Source organism: Erithacus rubecula (assembly GCF_903797595.1).
Source record: "Erithacus rubecula genome assembly, chromosome: 5".
In the NCBI taxonomy this organism is placed as follows: domain Eukaryota; kingdom Metazoa; phylum Chordata; class Aves; order Passeriformes; family Muscicapidae; genus Erithacus; species Erithacus rubecula.
This window is the reverse complement of record NC_136687.1, coordinates 47,377,841-47,400,752: the sequence shown is the minus strand read 5'-3', so window position 1 is coordinate 47,400,752 and position 22,912 is coordinate 47,377,841. Positions and strand designations below refer to the sequence as shown.

General features: G+C 38.6%; 1 protein-coding gene across 6 annotated transcripts in view; it reads right to left on the bottom strand.

Annotated features, from left to right (window-relative positions):
• Positions 1 to 2,161: 2,161 nt before the first annotated feature.
• MANBA (mannosidase beta) overlaps positions 2,162 to 22,912 on the bottom strand; it is a 51,577-nt gene continuing 30,826 nt past the window's right edge. For 5 of the 6 annotated variants that reach the window (XM_079307060.1, XM_079307059.1, XM_079307058.1 and 2 more), the window contains 10 exons: positions 22,635 to 22,786; positions 21,429 to 21,546; positions 19,241 to 19,327; positions 18,581 to 18,748; positions 16,437 to 16,655; positions 15,005 to 15,169; positions 13,169 to 13,313; positions 6,794 to 6,936; positions 4,778 to 5,035; positions 2,162 to 2,616 (listed from right to left, as the gene is read on the bottom strand). In XM_079307060.1, coding sequence (XP_079163186.1) covers positions 2,392 to 2,616; positions 4,778 to 5,035; positions 6,794 to 6,936; positions 13,169 to 13,313; positions 15,005 to 15,169; positions 16,437 to 16,655; positions 18,581 to 18,748; positions 19,241 to 19,327; positions 21,429 to 21,546; positions 22,635 to 22,786 — 1,680 coding nt within the window. In that variant the 3' untranslated portion in view covers positions 2,162 to 2,391. The remainder of the gene's footprint in view (positions 2,617 to 4,777; positions 5,036 to 6,793; positions 6,937 to 13,168; positions 13,314 to 15,004; positions 15,170 to 16,436; positions 16,656 to 18,580; positions 18,749 to 19,240; positions 19,328 to 21,428; positions 21,547 to 22,634; positions 22,787 to 22,912) is intronic. The other variant, XM_079307061.1, reaches the window with a different exon arrangement.

Genomic DNA, 22,912 nt, shown 5'->3' with positions numbered 1-22,912 from the left:
GCCCAGAACATGTTCACAGCTAAATCTCAGCCAGAGAATGGCTTTAGGACAACAGATAAGCCAACACCATACAGTGTTCTTCCCAACCTGCTCTCAAGTTCTGTTCTGGAAGGGCATTTGTCATGGCTGTGGGGCACTCTGGCTGCTGCTTTTGCCATCAGTGGAGAACAGCCCAGACAGGCCTGGGAGCAAACAAACTCACTGGTCCTTAACCAGACAGTACTGCAAGGCTGCACCCTGGAACAACACTGAGGAGGCCAGTCCCCTCCACTGCTGCCACAGATAAATAATGTAATGACACTGGGGACAAGCACCATGAGACTTACTAAATGCTTCTCCTAGTGCTCCTGCTGCCAAACCCCCATCAGACAGAACTGGCAATGCAGGTGCTGCTGTAGCTGTAAGAACACTCACTGGCAAGATGGATGTGTCGATAGCAGTGTGAGGTAGGAGTGCTGCCTTCTATCGCTGCCCTGATCTGAGACAAAGGCAGAACAATGTAACCAAGTATAGCACAGGACGCCACTGCAACAGTACCAAGGGAAATGGTTAACCAAACACACCTTACAGCCACTGCTGCATGGAAAGAGAACAGCTGCTATAAATACACACCTACTACAACACCAGGAAACCAAAAGAACATATTAAGGATATTAGAACAATAATGTAAGTCAACCTTCCCCTTTAAATTCTGTTTTGAGTTCAAGCACTTGGCTTATGCAACTGCAAATCTTTCATAATGGCACCTATTGCTGAATTAAAGATTTTCAGTGAGAAAGAATGGACTTACTCCTTAGGGAGCTCCTGACCTTCAAAAACAGCAAGAATTTTAAAAATTGCCCAGATCTTGTTGTGGCAATCTGGTAATTGCAGAAAGCAACAGGGAAATAAATAACAGAATGCTGGTATGTATAACTGTGCTGGTAGACTTCATTTTGCATAGCCACTTCACCATTTTTTAATCATGTACCAGATCTTTTTTTTTCATTATTTTGCCTAAAAATTGTGACAGGGTAGATGATGTCACAGTTATCCAAATGAATGAATGGGTTTTGGTTCTAGCAATCCAAAAGCTCTTTTCTACGTATCTCAAACTCCACTCATATGCTGAGATGAATAAATATCACTGACCTCCAGATAGGCCTCTTGATTCTTTTATACAAGTGATTCCTCCAAAGTTTTATTTATTTAACACTACTAAGTGCCATTTGGAAATTCTATCCAGATGCTGCTGGAAGAGACATTTCTCCATCAATGTACACGAAAGACATCAACGGATTTGTCCTTTTCCCAGTACACTACAGCAGTACATATGAATCATATTTTCTCCACATGTTTTCATTCTTACCTTATATTGACTTTATTGCTGCTTTGATTCCAAGACACCAAAAAACTGAAGAATTTTTCTGGTACTGCTGGCCCATGATGCCTCTCAGAGTAACTTTTTAATTTCCTTTGTCAATGCCTGCATTTGTTAAGTTTTACTCATGACTGTCACTTTTCCCTATTTATTTTACAAAATCTATACACACACACATCCATATTTTGATTGTTTTCACATCTTCTTTTAGGCAGGACTAGTTTTGAACCAGATGCAACTGCAGCTAGTTGTTTTGGTGACCCAATAAAGCACTTGTAAAAAACTCTCATTTATCATTTCCCTTTAATCTGTAAGTTCTTCCTCTTGCTCAGGAGTGTGTCATTTTTGGTTAATACCAACGTATCAGTCAGCATGCTCATCTCTCTGATTAAAAGTGCAACCACAAGTGAAATGCCCCCCAGCCTGAGTTCTCCAATGGAACACCCATCTGCTCCCACACGTGCTCCAGACCCTCCACACCACCACCAGGTATCACCCACGTGCTGCTATTACAACACTGATGGACATCAGCAGCAGAGTTCACTCAAACTCCACTCTATTGTGGAGCTGATTCTGTTTTGCAAGAAAATTATTATTAGCTTGAGTGAACAGAGTATCCTTGTGGAAGCCCAGCAAGATCCCAGCTGCATTTCAAACCACGTCTGACAGACAAGCCAATTGTTTAGCAACCTGCCCATGGAGTGGCTCAGTGGCCTACTGGAGGTAGTCCCAGCTTCACTCTTGGAATGCCCCCAGCATACCTTGCTGTTATCCTAAAATGAATTTCCACTCACAGCATAGTGAAACTAGAAAAAAATATGGATGTGCTTTCAATACACCACATATATTATATGCAAGCTTTACTGTTGGTATCTTTATATTGAACCAGCAGTTAAGATTCACATGACAGGAAGAGACAGTATGTTCTTCAGCCAGCTCAAAGTGTATGCCACTTCAGCTTCAGTAAAATTCTTCTAATGTTTTTTTTCTCCTCCTGTTTCACTCTTTATCTAGAAGGAAATGAAGTATTCTCAGACAATGTCCAGTAGAGAGGTCAAGGTTAGTGAACTTTCTAGTTCCTCAACACTGGTAGGTTCCCAAGGATAAAACACAACCACTTTCTTCTTTTCAGTCATGAGGAAACCATTATCACTAAATCTGCCTCTTACACTCCCTACATCCAGAGTAACAAAAGGAGCAATTGCAGTGGTCTGAAGAACAAAAATGTAAGTATCATCTTGTTGGGATACAGAGGCCTAAAAAAGAAATAAAAAACTCTGTATTAAAAAAAATACATGCAAAAGAAGACTTCAGTTCCACCCAAACTGAGAAAGACCTGCATGTCAGTAAAACAGGCTAAACAACCACATTTGATCAAAATGCATATTCTTCATATATGAGAATCACACAAAAATTGCAAATGTTACTAGAGCTTTCCTACAAAATACTACAAATTGTGAAAAAATGCCAAGAAGTGTTATCACTTCGCTATTTTCTTATAAGAATAACTGAATAAATGGTAATCTGACTCCTACATAGTACTGGTATCCCGTACTTACTGCAGTGAAAAAGATTTGTCCTTTCACCAACACTTCACTCAACTTACTGATTCACATCTCCTAAAAGAGCTTGCACTTCAATTACATACATAACAGAAATACACAGAAGCAAAAGATGGTAAAAATGCCAGTAAGACTGAAAGTCAACTCATCTTAAAGCAGTGGCAGTGAAGCCCTTACACCTCATTTAGTTAAATATTAAAACAATCATTGTAAAATATCAGGAGAAGGTATAATGCTTTATACTAAGTTCTATCAGTACTTATATCTCAGAGAGACTTGAAATCCCAACCAGGATGCATTTTCATGTAGCATTCCCCTTTCACCATAATGAAAGATTATGCTACATAACTTTCAAATACTAATTAACCATCTATAAAAGGAAGAAAAATTACAGTCAGTGCAGACATCGTGTTCCAGCTACAAGCAAAGCAACACTATTCATTTTTGAGAAAAAGCACATATCCTCTAAACATTTTGTTTCCTGAAGAAATACTAATGCTTTTGATGCTTTTTAAAACCAACATTATGAACAGTAGTTGGATTAGCAATGTATTTGAAAGTCTAGTTAATTAGTAACTAAGTATAAACCTACCAGTCTCTTGCAAAAGTCATTTTATTAATCACAGCTGCATTTCTTAAAGTGACCACTTTGCATTTATCCTTGCTAGCTATCCTTATTAGTTATCATTGTAAAGACAAAACAGTTACAAGATAAAGAAATTATATTTTCCAAAAATGCTCCAGTTGCAGAGCTCTTCTTATTGATATCATCCATGAAACAAAAAAATAAGCCAAAACAAACAAAAAAATACCCCACAGCATGACTCAGACTCCAGACTGTACCACCAGATGAAAAAAAAAATTAAGACAGGCTGATTTCTTTTCTTTGTATACTCAGGAGGCAGGCTGTGCTGTGGTGACAGAGATAAGAAAGGAAAATCTGGCCCATTTTCTTTTTGTAAAGCAATTATGCTGGTCCAGATTCAAAGAGATTAGACCTCTCTATTCCCTCCTTGTCTAGTTTAGCAATAAAGAACAAAGCTGCAGTTTGAAAGCCAAATGTGAGAACACAACGGTCCCCATCCTGCCCATCTGATGATTAAGATTTTCCAATAAGATGTACATGCTAAGAAGTGAGGCTTAACAAAATGTTTGTGTGAACACATGCTCTCTATATATACAGCTTGCTAGGAGCAGAAGAAATCTAGGAAAAAGCAGCAAATTGTCTAAGTAACAGTGTTATACAACACTGATGCTTTTTGTGTCTGTTTAGGAGACTGACACACGTGCCAGTTATTAAGAAATCATCACTATTCTGCAAATCAGAACCTTTACTAGAGGACAAGGACTTGAAGGAGGAGGAAAGGAGCATGCAAATCTGCATATTAGCAATGTTACACTGATCTGAGAGCATGAGCACTTCCAGAGGAAATACTGCTGACAATAATGCACTCCACACTCAACTAAAGTAGGATCACCTAACCCTGATACACAGTTCTGTCTGCAAGCCAGAACACTTGTCACAATGCTATTTGCAGTCTAGGGACAAAGAGAAAGAAAGGAGCAATGCTGCAAGGTGGAAGACAATCTAAACAAATGAAAGGGAGACTTCATTATTTTAAGCAAAACAAAGCCCAGACAAAAAACCACAAACCAACCCCACCAGTCTTATTTAGATACACATATAGTGGCACCAGGAAAAAAAATCTGATTTTGAACTCAACCTGGAAGCCAGAATAGCAACAACAAAGGAGAAAGAACACTCAGCGGAATCAGACACTGCACGCTAGCAAACAACTCAAACCAGTAAGATTAGCAAAACCAAATACAGTAATTTATCATGATTGATGCTTACACTAAGCTGGGTCTTTTCTAATCCCACAGCATCCTTGAGTGATGAAAGGAAGTAATAGTTTGTAGGACTCTGGAGCCCATCTTCTCCCATGAGACAGAAAGTAACAATACAGCTTTTCCTGGTACAATTTCTGCATCTTTTCAGAAGGTCACTGATGGACTCCTTGTAGATGGGGAGAGCACTCTGTGCTTTAACAGTCACACCTTCTTTGGCAAGGGTGCATACAGGCTCCAAAGAGCTCCAGGCATGCACAACGACCTACCAAGCACATTGAGAGAGCACAAAGCTTAGAAGGCAGGCTGTATCTGTGAAAACAATACAGTATCCCAGATTTCAGATTGCTCATTACAACAGATGTTGTTCTGACAGCACCAGCTGATTTCCACCTAGCAAGAAACTATACAATAGATACGGCATAAAAATGAGATTGTTCTAAAAACTAACCAGAGGTCCATTTCAAACAGTCTGGAGCTGCTCTTGATCTGCAAGACTTTTTTTGTTTTCTCCAGGCTTCTTGAGAGGAAGAGATTGCCAATTCCTGCCAAGGGAGTTCTGGGAAATTGAATTATTGAGTGACTTATTTTTTTATTCTTTTTCCTCCCTTCCTGGATTAAAAAAAAAACCCCAAAAAAAGGATTTTCTTGAGATTGCTCAGCACTATCTGAGCATACCCAGCTGGGTATGCTAGAGCTTCTGCATAATCAATCTTAAACAAAAGCAAGCTCCATCATCTTAAAAGGGATTATGAAGCTTATATTAACACAGCAAAATACATTAACAAACATCATCCATATATTATGAATATACCCTTTAAAAAGGGAATAATTTGAAAATTAAGCACTTAATGAGAATTACATCATTCTATTTCATAAATTTCAGTTATTTTTTGCCTTAACAGGAGTGTGCAGTCAGGAATAGATCTTAACTTCTTTCAAGAGTTAAGTTCCAAATCTTCTTGAAGTGCAATATACAATACTCATCAGAACTATCTTACTGCAAGCACTTCTCTGATGGTATCAGAAAATCTGAATTTATGTCTCTTAGAATAACACAGACCAGAAATGAACAAATTCATTAAGTGCAGTCCTACTGCACTGACAATCCAGAAATTGCAACTATTTTCTGCACCATATATTATTACATATAAGCAACCTTAAAAATCTGAAAATTCATGGAAGCCCATTAGACAGAGCAATGATCTAGGAGCTGACATACTGATACTACTAGTTCCAAAATTACTATTTTGGAACTAGTAGTGACTAGTGAGTTATTCCAGGTCTCTAGGTCTGTTCTTCCCTCCTTCACACTGTTTTCACATGGGACACACTTTATGTCAGGAGCTATATCTCATAGTGGAAAATGGTCCCTAAATTTATCTTGGATCTGGCCGCCATATGATTAACAGCAACAAAATGTAACAAGCTGAAAAGAAAGACTGTTGCCCACAAGAAAACACAGCAGTCCAAATACTAGACTGGATACCAAAAATCCTAACAGTTTTTATAGCACTGTCAGAAAACAGTTAAGGCATTAATTGCAAAATGGTGACAGGCATAGGTGACTTCCCAATCGAAGATGTGCTGTTCATATTTCAGAAAATAATTCAGCCCTTTTTCCCAAAGCCTATAGTTTGAGGACTGAAATGATACAATCCCTTCCCCCCCTATTTAATCAGGTTATCTAGTTTTAACACCCAGGGAACAGTTTGGTTAAGTAGTGAGGTACCATTTTTCACACTTTGTTCTATTTAATCATCAATCCCTTTAAGATTTCACCAGAGTAGTTCATTTCAGCCCTATACCTACAGGCTTTAAGCAAAGCAATTCCTTCTTCTGTGAAGCACTACAGACTACTTTAATAAAGAATAGTGTTGCCCCCAAGATTAAACACTAGAATTGCATCTCATGGTGTTTGAGCACAGCCTTACTGAAGCTCATCTGTACAAAGATGTGTTCATTTCAGCTTCTCCCATTTTTGCAGGAGGCATGTAAGAGTGATGAGGCAGGTGTCACTTACCCTCAAAGTCAGCTTGTGGTCCTCATGAAAGTCTGAGACACCATAAATGTGCAACATCCCTTTGTCTTCATAGGCCACAGGCAGCAGTGGTGCAAAGAAGTTCTGGGCAAAGTAATGGAGCAGTTTCCACTTACCACCATACTCTAAAAATGATTAAAAAGAAGAAAGACTGAAACTGAATCCAAGATTGCCTTGTCACACATTCCCTGCATGTGCTTTCTGGTCCTGCTATCAGCAGTGCAACATCTCCCTCCATCCTTTTTCACCTCTATCTAAAATGCAAAGAATGACTGAAGGTACTCTTGCTTCCCTCCAGGCAAGGCTCTGCCCTGGAAAAGATGTGATGCTCTGTCAAGCTTTGAGCTTTCCTGAAAGTTTACATTTTTCTGTGTCTCTATCCTATCACTGCTACACTGTCATTCAGTTAAAGGAAGCCTTAAACACAAGTGACAAGGCTGATACAGCATACCACACATAAACCAAGCAGCTGGAAGCCATCTGTGCTGCTCAGAATCCAGACAAATACACTGTCATTGTCACAAACTACACTACTATAAAAAAAGACAAGGTACTTATACAAAGTGCTCTCTTCCCCTTTTTCAGTCCTCCTTTCAGTTCTTCCTGAATAGTAATAAAGACAATAAGTTCCCAAACCAAAGACAACTCTGAGCTTGGTAAAACAAATTTGCCAACATCTAGAGACAACACCTCCTCCATGGGAGTTAGTATTCACAACAGACACATGACAAACAGTTCACACTGCTTCTTAATGGAAAGCTGTACCTCATTATTTTAATACTTTGAAAGTCTGCCATTAAAATGGAAAAACCATCAAACTGCATCCTCTCCAAAAAAAGCAATTTTGCTCTTTTGCTTTGCAACACTGCCATGTAATCATCTTGAAAGAGAAGCTGCATCCACTGTCTGCATTTTAAGTTTGTCTTTGCTCAGTGATTATCCAGTCATTGAAATGGCACTAAAATGAAGCAGCAAGTCAACTGCACTATCTCACAAAGTTAGATACTGTTTTATTCTTGTTTCTGGCTCTTTATTATATACAAGTTTAAGGTTGATGTAGGCTTTATGATGTATAAAGAATATTTTCAGTGAGATGCTTTTCTTGTAACACTCTTAGTAATTACTCTCCTAGTTTTGGTTCTTCTACAAAGCTCTTAGCATTTTCAAAAAAAATTACCATAATTAAAGACTTAACCAGAGTCATCTTTAAACGGTTGTTATGGCTTTCCCAGGGGACTTGAACATGCTATGTCTGCACTCCACATAGACATGCATGAACTTTGTGAAGAATAAGTGCATTAGCTCCAGCTTAGCACCTTACACATCACCTTGTTCTCAGCAAGTTCACAACCAGCTAGCCTGGAGAGCAAGAGAACTCAGATCTGCCTGGAAAACCCACACAAGATTGAACTGTGCTATGAGAGGAGTCTTGCCAGCAAAAATCACCACCAGTATTTAAGTCAATTGCACTGAAGCAAACCAAAGAGATAAGAAACTTCAGGAGAGGCAGCTGTTTTTCTTCAAAACAGACAGCCAATAAACTGATGAACATACTCAGTATATTGGTGCTTCTCAATATAGAACTGTAGAACCATTTATGATGGAAAAGACCTCAAGGATTGAGTTCAGCTGTTCACCTGCCAAGTGCACCATTAAACCATGTCCCTAAGTTCCCATGCCAAACCTGTAAATCTTGTAAATATTTTTAGGAATGGTGATTCCACCACTCCCCTGGGCAGCCTGCTCTGACCACATCTTTGGTGAAATGTTTTTTTCCTAAGATCCAATTTAAACCTCCACTGGCACAAGCACAACTTGATACCATTTCCTCTTGTCACTTGATAATGGAGAAAAGGGGCTGACCCCCCACCTTGCTATGACCTCCATTCAGAGAGTTGAAGAGATTGGTAAGGGGTGTGTGGGTATGTGTGTTTGTGTGTCCCAGCCTTTTTTTCTCCAGGCTAAACACCCGCAGCTGCCTCAGCCACTCCCCAGAGGAATTGTGCTCCAGACCCTTCCCCAGCCCCACTGCCCTTCTCTGGACACACTGCAGCACCTCAGTGCCCTTCTTGTGAGGGGCCCAGAACAGAACAGAGAATGTGAAGTGCAGCCTCAACAGTGCCGAGTACAGGGGGACAAATCCCCTCTCTACTCCTTCTGGCCACAGACACAAGCTAGGATGCCACTGGCCTTCCTGGCCACCTGGGCACAGCTGGCTCATGTTCAACCACTGTCAACCAGCTTCCCCAGGTCCTTTTCCACTGGGCAGTTTTCCAGCCACTCTGCCCCAGCCCGTAGCGCTGCCTGGGGCTGCTGTGCAGCAAGTGCAGCACTAAGTGCAGGACTCAGCACTTGGCCTTGTTGAACCTCAAAAAACTGGCCTCAGCCCATCATCCAGCTTGTCCAGATGTTTCTGCAGAGCCTTACTGCCACTCCCACCTAACCTGGTATTGATTGCAAACTGGCTGAGGGTGCACTTGAACCCCTTGTTCAGATCCTTGATAAAGTTATTAAGCAGGGCTGGCTCCAGTACTGAGCCCTGGGAAATGCCAGTAGTGACCCGCTGTCAGCTGGATGTGAATCCATTCACCACCACAGTCAGCCTGGCCCTCCAGCCAGTTTGTTTTCATGGTGAGCAGTGCACCCCAGCCATACCATAAGCAGACAGTTTCTCCAGGAGAATGTTGTGGGAAATGGTGTTAAGGCTTTGCTAAAGTCTAGGCAGATGACAACCACAGCCTTTCCTCATCCACCAACTGCATCACCTTGTCACAGAAGATCAGGTTGGTCAAGCAGGACCTGCCTTTCATAAAACTCTGCTGGCTGGGTCTGATCCCCTGTGATATGAACAAAGGCATGGTCTGGCATTCCAAAGACACTTCCTGACAGAAAACACTGGTGGTTTAAAACACAAATCTACCAAAACCAGGGGGGGGGGCAACAAAGTACTCTTCAGTCATTAAACTTAAGAAGATGGGAGATTTGAACTGGGGATGGATTATCTCAGAGCAAACTGGGAGAGTAGTAGCTGACCCAGCAAACAGAAACGATGGGCCTTTTATGAGAAATGGGCAAGGAGAGTCTGGGAGGGGTTGAAATCTCTGAATTCCTCAGGACTGCTGCAGGACTTTGCTGGAATTTCAACTGTCAATTAATTAAATTGCCAATGCAATAGATGTTGCTCACTGCAGAACCCAGGCAGAGCCCACCACAAGCTCAGGGAAGTTACCCAGTATGGTCTGAGGTTACAGTGCCTGTTGACTTGAATTTTTTTCCTGAGCTTAATTCACATGATGAACATCTTGGCTTCAGCTGTCTTATATATAGAAATGAATAATGCAAATTATGTAGAGCAGTTTCTGCTACTTAGTGCAATATGAAATCCTGTTTCTTTTTGAATGGGTCCTTCTCTCAATCTCTGCTGTGCCTTGATTTCCAATTGCATTACACAGCCATACTGCAGAGGGAAAGAGAGGAGGTTTGCTACCTAGGTAGCAGAGATCCTCAAAAAACCTCTACAGTGGAGAAGACATACTCAGACTGAACATGGCATTAAACTTCCACAGGGAAACCCAAGCAAACAAAAACTTCAGCCAACAACAAAATCTAACAAACCACACCTTACAAGTTTGCACCATTTCAAAATGCACTCTGCTACTTTGACATCCATTGTTTTGGAATGTTTGAAACATCACCAGTCTGCTTAACTCAGATCAGCTTTTAAGACTGGTATTTCCCCTCCCAAAAAAACTAGAGCCATTTTAAAGAATCAAAACTCAACTGCTGTAGCAGTTTCACAAAGTGTTTTCCAAAGGCAACTTTTCCAGCAACCGGATTTTGTTAATACATTTGTCAAAGTAACTTCAGACAGCAAGGAAAACTGAAGCTAATTAAAAACTCCATATTTTTCAGTTCTTCTGTTGACTTGATTTCCATAGAACCAGAGCTACATTCCTTCATTTAAAAACAGGCAACTTGCATATCAAATACACCATGCACACACATCCAAAAATGGATGTAAAAAACCTGGATGTCAGGAAGTTATCATGAGAAATCTCTGGGTTTAAACTTTCCTGTTACAGATCTGCATGCCCAGAGGCAACAGTCAAAAGTTATCTAAAATAGCCCTGGGGTGGTTTTCTCCTCCTCCTGCCACATTTAAACAAATTCTTACAGAAATCCAAGTTCCTCAATTTTTCCTGACAATAACAAGGAGCTTGCACTCTCTGTGGTATTAAACTGCAGAACAGGAAACTAAAATTAAGTTTGCAATGAGACCCTGGTACCCGTTTTTCTGACTCTTCCCTGAAGCCTTCTACACTGCTGGTGGGAGTGAAGATAAACAGATCTCCCTGAAATGATTTTAAATTAATCACTTCACACCATTAAATGCAACCTGAGAAACCTGCTGCTAGTTCTTTTCTCACCTCAGCCTCATGAATTCAGAACAATTGTTCTCCATAACAGCCTGTACCAGGGCTCACCAGGGGCTCAAAATATTGAACCTGTTATCTGTTCAGAGGAACCTCATGACAACTGAGTTGGGTACCTCAAGGTGACACTTGTCTGGGAGTGTCACAGCACTCCACCAAAACATACTGCAGAGATGCTAAAAGCATCCAACATGGAACAGCCAATTTCACACCTAGGTGCTAACAGTCAGAACCTAGTTGTGATAAAAGCTGTTTACTTCTGAGCTGAAGGCAGAAGTACTGTGACAAGTGCTGTGCTGTGTTTTCATTCAACCCAATCTTAAAGGTAAAAGTTAAAAGGAGAAACATTTGCTACCTTCTTCCCTCCCCACCACGTGCAAACATTTCTGCTTTGTACGAGAAATTATGTAAACCCTTCCATGACTTTCTGCAAAGCAACAGATTTAAATAAAAGCATTCATTGGTGATACTACTGTGCCATCTAACAAGATGCAGAAACGTGGTTTTGAAGTGCAAATAAAACTAATTTCTCCGAAGTCCCGCATAATTTCAGCCATTAGCATTTCAAAATCCCTCTACCACACTGCCTAATTAAATGAATATTAAACCTTTCCTCATCTCACTGAGGGAATACAACAAAACAAAGGGACAGCTGGATCTCTGCTGAGCTTCTTTCTTCTAAACCAACTTCAACAACATATGAATAATTCAAGTATTTGATATATATTCTACAGTGATGTCATCTCTGTACTCAAAAAGACATTTATGGTCTCCATGACCACTACATCTATCAATACACCCTTTGTCTTTACAAAGGAACACTTTCCCAAGGATATTTTTCTCCTGAGGGACTTAAAGCCTAAAGCATCACTCATTGCTAGAATAATAAAAACAAGCATTGTGATATTCCATTTCCTAATACAAGTCTAGAAAGTTGAGAAAGATGAGCATCATAGCTGGACCACTGCCTTAACATTTTAATAAATTAGCCTCTTCTACTGTTTTTTCCTTTGTTGTTGCAGTTATTTTGCTTGGATTAATTTAAAAAAATAAATAAAAAGGGAGAGGGACAAACATCTCCCTGAATAAGAGAGGGAGGATGGTGTGGGCTAATTTTTTCTCAAATCCAGGCTAAATGGCACTTTGTTCCATGGACACATCAAGACTGTCCACAGATAGTCTTGCTTTTTCTCCTAGCTTTTTCTAGTTTGTTCATATTTTTTCACAGGCAAAATGCTTAAATAAAGGTTTTCAAAATATGTGAGAAATAACTAAAGCTGAAAGAGAATCTACCCAAGTCCTATACAGCTGCCATAGCACAGCTTCTCCATTTCAAAATGACTTCTAGTTAAAAATCTTTGGAACATGAAACACAGCCACTTCCCTCATGCCACACATTCCTCCTCTATTTCTTACTGTCTAAGTGACTTATCTCTTTAAACGTCTGATTATCTTTGTGTTCTAAGAGGGGAAAAAAGTGTAAACAGCATATTAGCAGAATAATTTAGTCATGGGAGTGATTCACCCCATCTGACACCAAATTAGACATCAAATTTCAGCCAGTCATCTCCTTTAAAAAGCTTGTCATAAGCTATGCTGGTAGATCTTATGAAGTTTTATGAAAATCAAGTTCATCATAGAGAAGATAATTCAGCCCAATTCTGAGACAGCTAAGGACGCAGTGAATCACATTTAGAGATAACCATCTCTCCCCCAACTGACTACAGAAGAAATCCAGATGCTCAATCTTTACATCATAAATCCCATCCTGGAATGCATTTCTAAAGGATGGACAGAAATATATTCAAAATTTGTAAAGTTACCCAAGAGACAGAGCAGAGCTATATCACTTATTCTGATACTTCCAGATGAGGAAAACACAACTGGTAGCTGGTGCTTCTTACCAGACTGTCACAAAACTTACCCAAGGAAGCCCAGGAAGGAGCCTGCCAAATGTCATTGAGTTGCCAGTACAGAGCTCCCATTGTGTGTCCTTCTCCATTGATTATTTCACTTTGACTAAAACGATAGAATTCAGTTTCTGTCTTTATACACTGAGCCTGCATCACCTTGGTCAACAAAGAAAAAAAAATATTTTTGGTATATTGGATTTTACTTTTTTTCAAAACGTGTGAATATATTGATACACAACACAGACTTCACAGCAACAGCACATAACTTTAAACTTGAGCCCTGCAGTGCAGTGGATCTCTGCTGGAAGGAGATCTATTCCTGCTGCTTTACAAGCAGTACCCTTCAAGAATCTCACATGGGGCTACTTCCATACAATGAAGGTGCTCCTTGAAAGGTAAATCAAAGACAAGGAAAATAAAATGAAATTTAAAATAAGTTGATTTTTTTCCATTAATTTAAATAACCCCTTGAAGAGTTACAAAGTTAGGTTAAGCTGTTACCTTCAGTATGCATCACCTTGTTGTCTAAACCCCTACACTCTGAAATTACATTCTCAATATACAGTCAAATCTGTGCATGACAAAAGCAACCTTTTTTTCAGCTGCACTCACACTCCTTTCCTCCTCCATGTCATCTAAAAACCACTTTTCAGAATTTTTCATTGGCAAAGTTCTCAATCGATATTAAACAGACTGCTATGTTCTTCACAGTTTACTATTAGGCTGAGGAAACAGAAAGAGATTCTTAAAGTTAAAAGCCTTTAGGACAGCCCAAAAGGTAAAGATGTTACTTCTAGTTAGCCACTAAAGCAAGTTTTCTTTCTTTATCCTTTTTGCTATCCTTATTTTGGTATTAAATTGTTTAACCTGTTAATACAGCCTTGACAGACTCAGCCTTACAGAAACTCGTACAGCTTTTCTGAGTCAGGACCTCATGGTGCAAGCTTCATCCTCAGTTTCAATTTCACAGCATTATCTATCCTTGTTCTCTTGTCAAGAGTGCCAAAAATTCTCAAGCTATTTTGTTTTTATATAAAACTTGCTGACAGCAGCTCTCAAACATTAGAAACTTAGTGAGTATGCAGTTATTATTATCAAGAGTGTTTCTGAAATTGTTGAAACACAACAAAAATTAACAGCACTTTCAATTTGCCCAATAGCATTAGAAAGTTACTTAGCATCTTTTAAAAGTTGCACAGAAATCACAAAGAAAGAAGAAAGCATGATGTAGAACTACTATGAATGAAGAGCAAAACATCCTTCTGATTTGAAAAAAAACCCAAATATATTATCTAATATATCAACATTTGAGTTCATAACATAATAAAAGCTACTACTAATATAATTCATAGAGAACTACATTCTTTGGAAAAAAATCTTGCTTCCAAAGCTCATGTGTTCCATGTGGCAAGAATCAAAGCAGTGAGCCTACAGGGGCCATGTGAAGAACAAAACATCCCCACCCTGGAACAGGGAGTAACATGCAGCACTGGAAATAATCTTGTATACCAAGGGAAGCCCAGCACATCCCTGCATCTTCCCCCAGCTACATGACCCCAGCTGGGGAGAAGGACCAAGGCAGCACATACTGACAGACCTTCTCCCAGTTGAGACAGTTTCTGAGTAATTCCCTGATTATTCCAGCCCTTCTACCATGAAAATTGGAGTCTCTCTAGAATAAAAGAGACACAAGCTAGCTCCAAATTAAACTGGACTCTCCAGTTCTTCAGTATGGAAATTTTCTGTATGATCAAACATTCCCTAAGGGACCAGGTCCAGTTCTAACAGCAGACAAATGTAATAGAACAACTATTGACAGCTACTTCTATGGAAGACATCACTGTTACCTGAGTGAGGTAAATCATATCTTTGAACTTCTGTACAGGATCTGGGCTCTGGGGAAGCTTGAAATGACGCTCAATCTCCTGTAGCATCTGAATATTGCCACCTTCATGGTGTTGCCGATGGAGAGAAAAATTGCTTGTGTAGGACCAGTCTTCAGGGGAGGAAACCTTTTAAAAAACACAAAAGTAATGAATGAAAAGGTAGAATGTAGATTTGATGGCAGCCAGGATATTGAGGAAAGGATATCCCTTACAGCCTACTGACATCATTGAAAACCTTAAAACTGGTAGTATATTTCTAAAGTGCCTCATGCAGTCATGCAAGGATTCTCAATTACTAACACTCTCTGCTTATACTCCTTGTACAAAAAAATGAAAATACACATTGCTGTTGAATCCAGAAGAGCAACTTTTGGCTCAGTAGCATTTAACTTCTTTGTCCTAAGGTTTGGGTTGGCCAAGGGACCTCAGAGTTTTGCTTGCATTCATAGTAAATCAGAAACACCCTAGATTAATATGGAAGAATGTAATCTTGTCAAACACATTTAGGTATAAAAGTTATGTAAGTCAGTAGAGCCATAAATTCTAATAATATGTATATATGTTTTCAAAACCTGCCTCTGATAACAAATGATCATAAAACAGCTTTTTTCAACTAAAGATAACAACATAGCATAACTTATTAAGTTATTATTGCCAAGTTTTCATTGTAATTATTCTCTCTAAACAATCTTATTTAAATTTCTTTTTAGACTGGATTTAATATTTTTTATTGTTATTAATATAGATTAATTTTCTGATTATGCTTCAGATAATGTGCTTTGTCCAGCAAATTGAAGGAACATTCTGAACTCCTTTTGGTTGCAAGCACAAATATCAACATCTCTCCCTGGACAAATAGTGTGATATGTCTCTGCTCAACTTAGATAAATAAGAGAAGATATAACATCTAAACTTAACAGAGACAAAACCAAATCCTCTTACATGCAATAATTTAGAAACAAATTATTTAAATGAAAGAAATTGGTAAATACATAAAAATCCAAACATTTTAAAATCCTGCACAATTCAGCTTTTGTCATGTTTCTTCTCTTTCTCAAATATATCTCCCTGGACATCACAAAACTAAACTAAAGTTAGTCAATCATTACTGAGCTATACATTGAATAGAATTACTACCAGAAATAACAGTTTCATAATAGTCTCTCATCCAAACCAGGTTCATCGTGCAACACTGAGGTAAGTACATTGAACACTGAGGAAGGAAACAGTATGGTTTCATCCCCTCCCTCCCCACCAGCACACACCTCCATCCCACTGTGCCACATCACACCCAACAACACATTACTACAGCTTGGATGCAGAAGTTTGTTAGGAAGAGATTCCCTGCCCTCACTAAATGAGAGTGAAGGGGACAGTGGAAGCTCAGCCTTACCTTTTCAATTGTACTGAAGGAAGGCCAGGATTGAAAGCCATACTCTGAAGCAAAACGAGTTCTAGGATACACTGTCCAGTTCCAACAGTCACTGTTGTAGTCATAAAAGTGTGTGTCACCATAATGGGTGTCATAAGGATCCCAGGAGAGCCAGCCTTCTTTAACTGACTCCAAGCCATTGGTGGGACTGGATGCAACAAAAGGACGACTCTTATCTTCCTGGGATTTAAAACAACCAAAACAAAACAAAAATTACAGCCACCTTACAAAGTGATTGGCTTTTACCATCTGAATACACAGACCATTTTTTGAAAAGAGGAATTGGGGATAGGGAGACTATACTTTTTTCCAAATTTCTGAGTGACTACCTAAGAAAGACTCCCTTTTTATGTTCAAACATCCATCATCTTTACTTGCTTAATTAGCTCTTATGTTACTTATGTTCTTGGAGGACAGCTGGGCATGATTCTGCTTGCTCTGCTGTTCTGAGGGATCCTCTCCTCACATCAAGAGATTTTCTATCTTTACATGCTTCTAAATTCTTAATGAAGGCTATTTAAAGTGTGCCTTGAGAAATATATACTCAAGGAACATTAATATTTGAGTACTGTGACTTCTTTATGGAAAATTATTATTTTTGCAGTGTTTTTGCAGGGAACAAGGCCATGATTTTCTCCTTTCTTATTAATCAGTCACTTAAATTTAGTCCTAACAAATTCAAGGGGTTCTGTTTTTAATGCTTGCATGATATCATTACAGGTTATTGTAATTTTAGCTGGCACTGCATGCTAAGATAGATGACACTACAAGAAGGGTTACATTTCAAATTGTTCAGAGCTGCCTTTATTTATAACCTCAGTAGACTTAGAATAGTAAATCTTTTAACAGTTGCCTGCAAAGTACTGAAGGAATCCTTTTGCAGGTATAATTCATTTAACACCCTACTTCTAGTAAGATAGAAGCCCGAGTTAGTTACCAGTAACAAGTTACTGCAACTGGCACGAACACAGCAATGCACTCAGACATGCTTCATTATAAGAAACAGTCCTGTTTTCCCATCTTCTTCTTCTTTCTTTAATAATTAACTGAAACAATTTACTACAGGAAATCCTGGATTCCCTGAAGTCTTTAGCTCAAAGATAAAAGTCTTTTCAAGCTACCCAGTCCAGTACTACTTGTAGTTACAGGTTTCCTCAGCTGACTTGTATTACACAGTTATCTCCCTCTATGGTTCCTTTTTGCACTCAAAATAGTTATTCTATGGATTTAAAACAAAAATGGGTCTGTCTTGCATAGCAATGCTGCACAAGTATCAAGCCAGAACACCTCACTTAGTTGCACACACATTGGCCAATCAACTCATGTAGCTGACCACAAAAGCACCACAGATTATTTTTACACACAGCTCAGTACAGAACTCTAGAACCTCCTCTTTTAAGAGGAGAAATAAACTTACAAAACCTGTGCACAATGGGAGTGCAAAAAGCAGGATTCCAGGTGTTTGTGGACTGCAGTTTCGATTTTATATCAAAATATTTTACTTTGCCTTCATATATTGTAGAATATCATTATTTTGTTTACAAAATCCATACAATGACTACACAGCATGAGTTTGATGTTTAGCATTACTTTTGCTTTACCTGCTTAGAACAAAAAATATTCAGTCACATACTGTAAAAATAACATCCTTACAGATTTTTTCAACTGATATTAAAAGACCTTGAGGATTGTTAAATGCTTTTCACAGTATTCTTCAACAAAATCAGGACAAAGGAAACTTGAACATCTAGATTAATTAATTAATGGGCAAGTTGATTTTTGTCCACTGGATGTGAAAGCACTTGTGGACACACTAAAAAGCAGAAAGAAAAAAGAAGCAAGACCTACTACACTTTCAGGTCTTACTTTACACCTCACAAATGTTAAAAACAAGTAATTAAATTTTTTTTTTTTCTTTTTTTTTACTTTGAGATTAACTCTTGAGTCTAGAGAGTTATTTAGAGGAGCTTGGAAAGGGCAATTTCTCAACATGCTCTTTCTCATGTCTTAAAAGGATTAAAAGAAAAAAAGGGAATCCCAACTTGCTCAAACATTAAAACCTTTTGCTAAGCCATATCCTCCTACAGTTTCTTGAGACTACTTACACTAAGAACTATTTCACGTATGTTCTTCACATAAAGGGTCACATAGTCCTTGATGTAGACTCCTATGTCAGGAGGAGGTATGGAGAACCAGTTGCTTGCAATTGCTGCTTCATTTTCATTGTTCCCACTCCACAGAATAATTGATGGATGAGATTTTAAACGTCGTACCTGAAATAAAACTTACAGTTTCAGAAGTCAAGCAAAATTACTTAACGATGTTTCGGGTTTTTTTAATCACTTTATTACTAATTGAATTGCAAGTCCACATGTATATTACATATGATAAGCCTACCATTCCCATTTTTGGCCACATGGTTCACTATTCCCTCAGCTTGGCACCAGGCTCAAAGTTTTATATATACACCTTCAGAAAGGAAAACTTCTAATATGCTGACATACATCTGTCTTATGCATGTATGTACCATCCACCTCTACTCAGCCATGTGTGGAAGGTAAATTCTGTACAGTCTGCTTGACTGACTACTCCTGCAAACAGTTAGAGGAGATCAAGAAGATGTAGCAAGGTTACATTTTGTGTCTGCTACATAAAGGTACACTAACAAACACTTCCAAACAACCATTTCTGGAAAGCAAACTTACACAGTCAGTCAATGAAAAACAGATAATGTGAAATAGAGCTTTGAGACATGGATAAAATACCTGATGAGAAACTTCTGCTCTTACAGATTCTAAATAATTCTGGTTGGTTGGATACAGCGCACACGCAAACATGAAATCCTGCCAAATCTACAAGGGAAAGGAAAGATTTTAAAAAACTGTCAGCAAGTTACTATACACACTTGAAAAATACATGGCTATTGGGATGCACAATCCTTCATTCAGACAGAAAACAAATCACATTCAGCACGGGGCTCAGGTACGTGCATATTCCACTGCAGTTATCCTTGATATCAGGGTTACAAAATATTTACCCTTAGGAATCAGACCATGACAGTCTATACTGAGGAGTAGAATACTGCTCAGTAGATGAAGTTCTGTGAATTTCAACAGAATAATCATGAACATGAATATGGAGCAATTTGCAGCTGAACAGAACAATTTCATATTTATTTACTATTTTGAAGGTGTAACACCAAATCCCCTTTACTTAACAACAAGAGACAATAATTATTCTCATGTGGTACTGAGAACACTTAACCAATTTTAATGTGTACTTGCTAAGAAAACACCTCCACACAAAATTATATTAAAACCAGCAAATCTTACCCAGTAAGAGGGGCAAAAATCAGCTAGATACTCTAAAAACACAGTGATCTTTCTCTACAAAGAAAGATCAAGTAAGTACTGCTCAAGAACAGAAAGCCTTTCAGTTCAAGAAAATAAACTTTGTACCTCGCAGGACAATGACAAAAAGGGGAAAGGAAGCCCAATGAGACGGGTAAGATTTCTTGTTTACCTGTTTTGTTTTTTTAATTGCCATAACCTTGCAGCTCCTTCTAGTCTATTTCAAATGTTAATGAAAAAATCTCTAGAAGGAGCACCTTAACCCATAGGAGTCTGTAGGAGACTCCACTTTTCTGAACACTGTGCTACATAGAGACAGAGACCAGCTCCTCATACAACTGCATTTTCATTGCAGTGAGAATATGCTTTTCCATGGCTCTTTTCATACACATTCCCTAAGGAAACTGAAGATAAAGAATAGGACAGTGGGGGATAATGAAGTCATTAGTAATTGTTACAAACCTAACATTGTACAGAAAAAGCAAAGCTATTGCTGCAGAATCACTGATAATCCTTTAGTGACTGTTGGTGTCAAAACTCTCTATTGAAAGAAACTTTTTCTCACTATTTCCCTTAGTGAGCTATCACTGGTTTTCCTTAAGCACAGTTTGACTCCAATGTACTTTTAAGCCTTTGCAAGACCATCAGAAGAAACAAAACCTAAAACCTCCCCCACTGCCCTCTCCAGAATAAGGGTCTGATTTTCTGCATTTACTTGCTATTTTGGCTGTTAAATAGGATCTAAATCTTGCACTGAGCACTGCACAGACACAGATCTATATGGCCTACTTAAGGTACCTAGTGTCAAAAATTAAAGAATTGTAAGTGCTCAGAAGCCTTGAAAATCAGGACACTCATTCAGAAGACTAAAATAGATGTAACTTCTTTTTTTGCAAATACACACATCTGAAAGCAGCAAGGTATGAATTCTGTTTCCCTGCTTCTTATGGTGTAGACTAAGACCAACCACACTTCTGGATTTTTAATACCAGATGCAACGTGGCCTTCATTCATCTAGTCACTACTTCATCAAAACTTATTAATATGTGCCTCCAAGCTTATATAATCAAAGGCACTCATCTAGGATTAGTGATTGCAGCAGGTGTTCACCTTACAGCTACATTTATATTCAATTACAGCTTATTCAAAATGGCCCCTTGGATAATGCCTTTCATGTTTGTCTTTGGGCCAAATGAAAAGTTTGAATCAAAACCACCCAAACCTTTTCAGCTATTGCTAAAACGAAGAAAATACTTTTAAAAGAAATAAAATCCATTTTCATAACAGAGAAAAGCATAGCTACCTTCTACCTAATGGCAACCTATTATAAAGTCTCCAAAATAACACTTCCAGATTCAACAGACAATCTCTGTAATCAGAAACCATTCAAATTTAAAAGAAATTAAAGAACCCCAACCAGCCAAACAAAAAAGTCATGTTAATCTCATCTCTTGTGTTGATACTCTACAATGTCCTTTGGAAAGATGGTTAGAACTTATGTATTAATGCTCTTTTCTTTTTTTTTTTTTAATTTAAAGTAGATTTTCATTTGCAAGTTCTTGTACGATTTTTTTAATAAGTATTTTGTGTTTATTGTTTTTACCATTATTCCTATTTCATCACAAATATCGTAAAATTCATCTTGCTCATATATTCCTCCTCCCCAAACCCGCAGGGCATTCATGTTAGCATCTGCTGCAGACTTCAAGAGTAGCCTTAGCCTGTCAAATACAAAAAGGAGATATACAAGGGAAGTTGTATTACTTAAGAATTTCTAAGGTTATACAAAAAACAAAGAAACAAACACCCCTACTAAAAAACCACCCAAATCTAAATCATTAGCAGGCAATCTAAGACTTATAACTCTAACAGAAAGTATCAAAATACTCCAGTTTCTAAACCTGCATATCTGGACAGAGCTCTAAAAAGCAATTTTTTGTGCAGAAAAAATTTACTTGGTCCTGTTAACACTTACAAAATAGATGGAGTGGCATATGTGTAAATGCATTTACAGAAGTACTGGCAGGACCAGATTTAGAAATACTATGTTTTATTAATCATGTTGGTCTTTTCTCCTCTGATATTACTTGCTTTGTATATCAATTACTTGCATTGAAATTCTCTTTAAACACAATCAGGAATGTACATTCTCTTCCCAAGCTCCATAATGCATAGTGAGAATGGGGGAGCAAGGGGCTGAGACTAGGAATCTCATTTTAAGGGTTTTAGGCTTCAGTCATTTTTCCTTAAATCATACTGACAGCCTCTAAATGCATGTGAATGCACACTGCAGCATACCCTGTTGCCCTGGTTCCCCAATAACCCAGAGCAAAGCTTAGTCCAGGCACAGAACAGCCCCATCCCACTTGCCTCTCTGGGGTGCTGTGCATTGAAATCCAAGTAGACTAGATGAGATCAGGAAAATGGGAGAGACTGTATGCACTTATGTAACTCTGCATGACATGGGTTAGAACATGGATGAAGTGCACATCCTCTGAGTACCAATGGATGAGTCCAGACAATAAGGTCAAACAGCCTGAGGATCATCCATAAAAACACCCAAAAGGCCAGTAAATATGAACTGCAAACAATCCCATCAGTAATTGCACCTACATGCCTTGAAACTCACTCAAATTTGTTCATGCTAATTAAGTCCATATTTTGAAGCCTCCAACCCGCAACAATTAGTGTTCTACCTTTAAAGCCTTACCCACTAAAGTCAACCTTTGATAAAGTGTGCACAGAGAATCAGGAGGAGGAGGAGGAAAACTTGATCCTTTATCCTTAGAAAACATCAAATGTGGCTTACGTGTCATAGGTCACTCTGTCCTGGAAAGAATCTGCTGGAATCCAGTTTGAGCCCTTAATAAAAATGGGTCGGCCATTGATTCTGAAGTAGAAACTCAGACCTGGTGAGCCAGGAATAGGCTCCTGAACAAGTTCTACTGTCCGAAAATAAACCTGTGAAGACATGAAACTTAAGATTTAAAGCTGACAAAAAAAGGAATTTAAATGGCATAGATAAAGAAAACCATTACAAAAGGGATTGAACCGAACAATAACAGCTTAGAATTTGTCAAGGAGTCA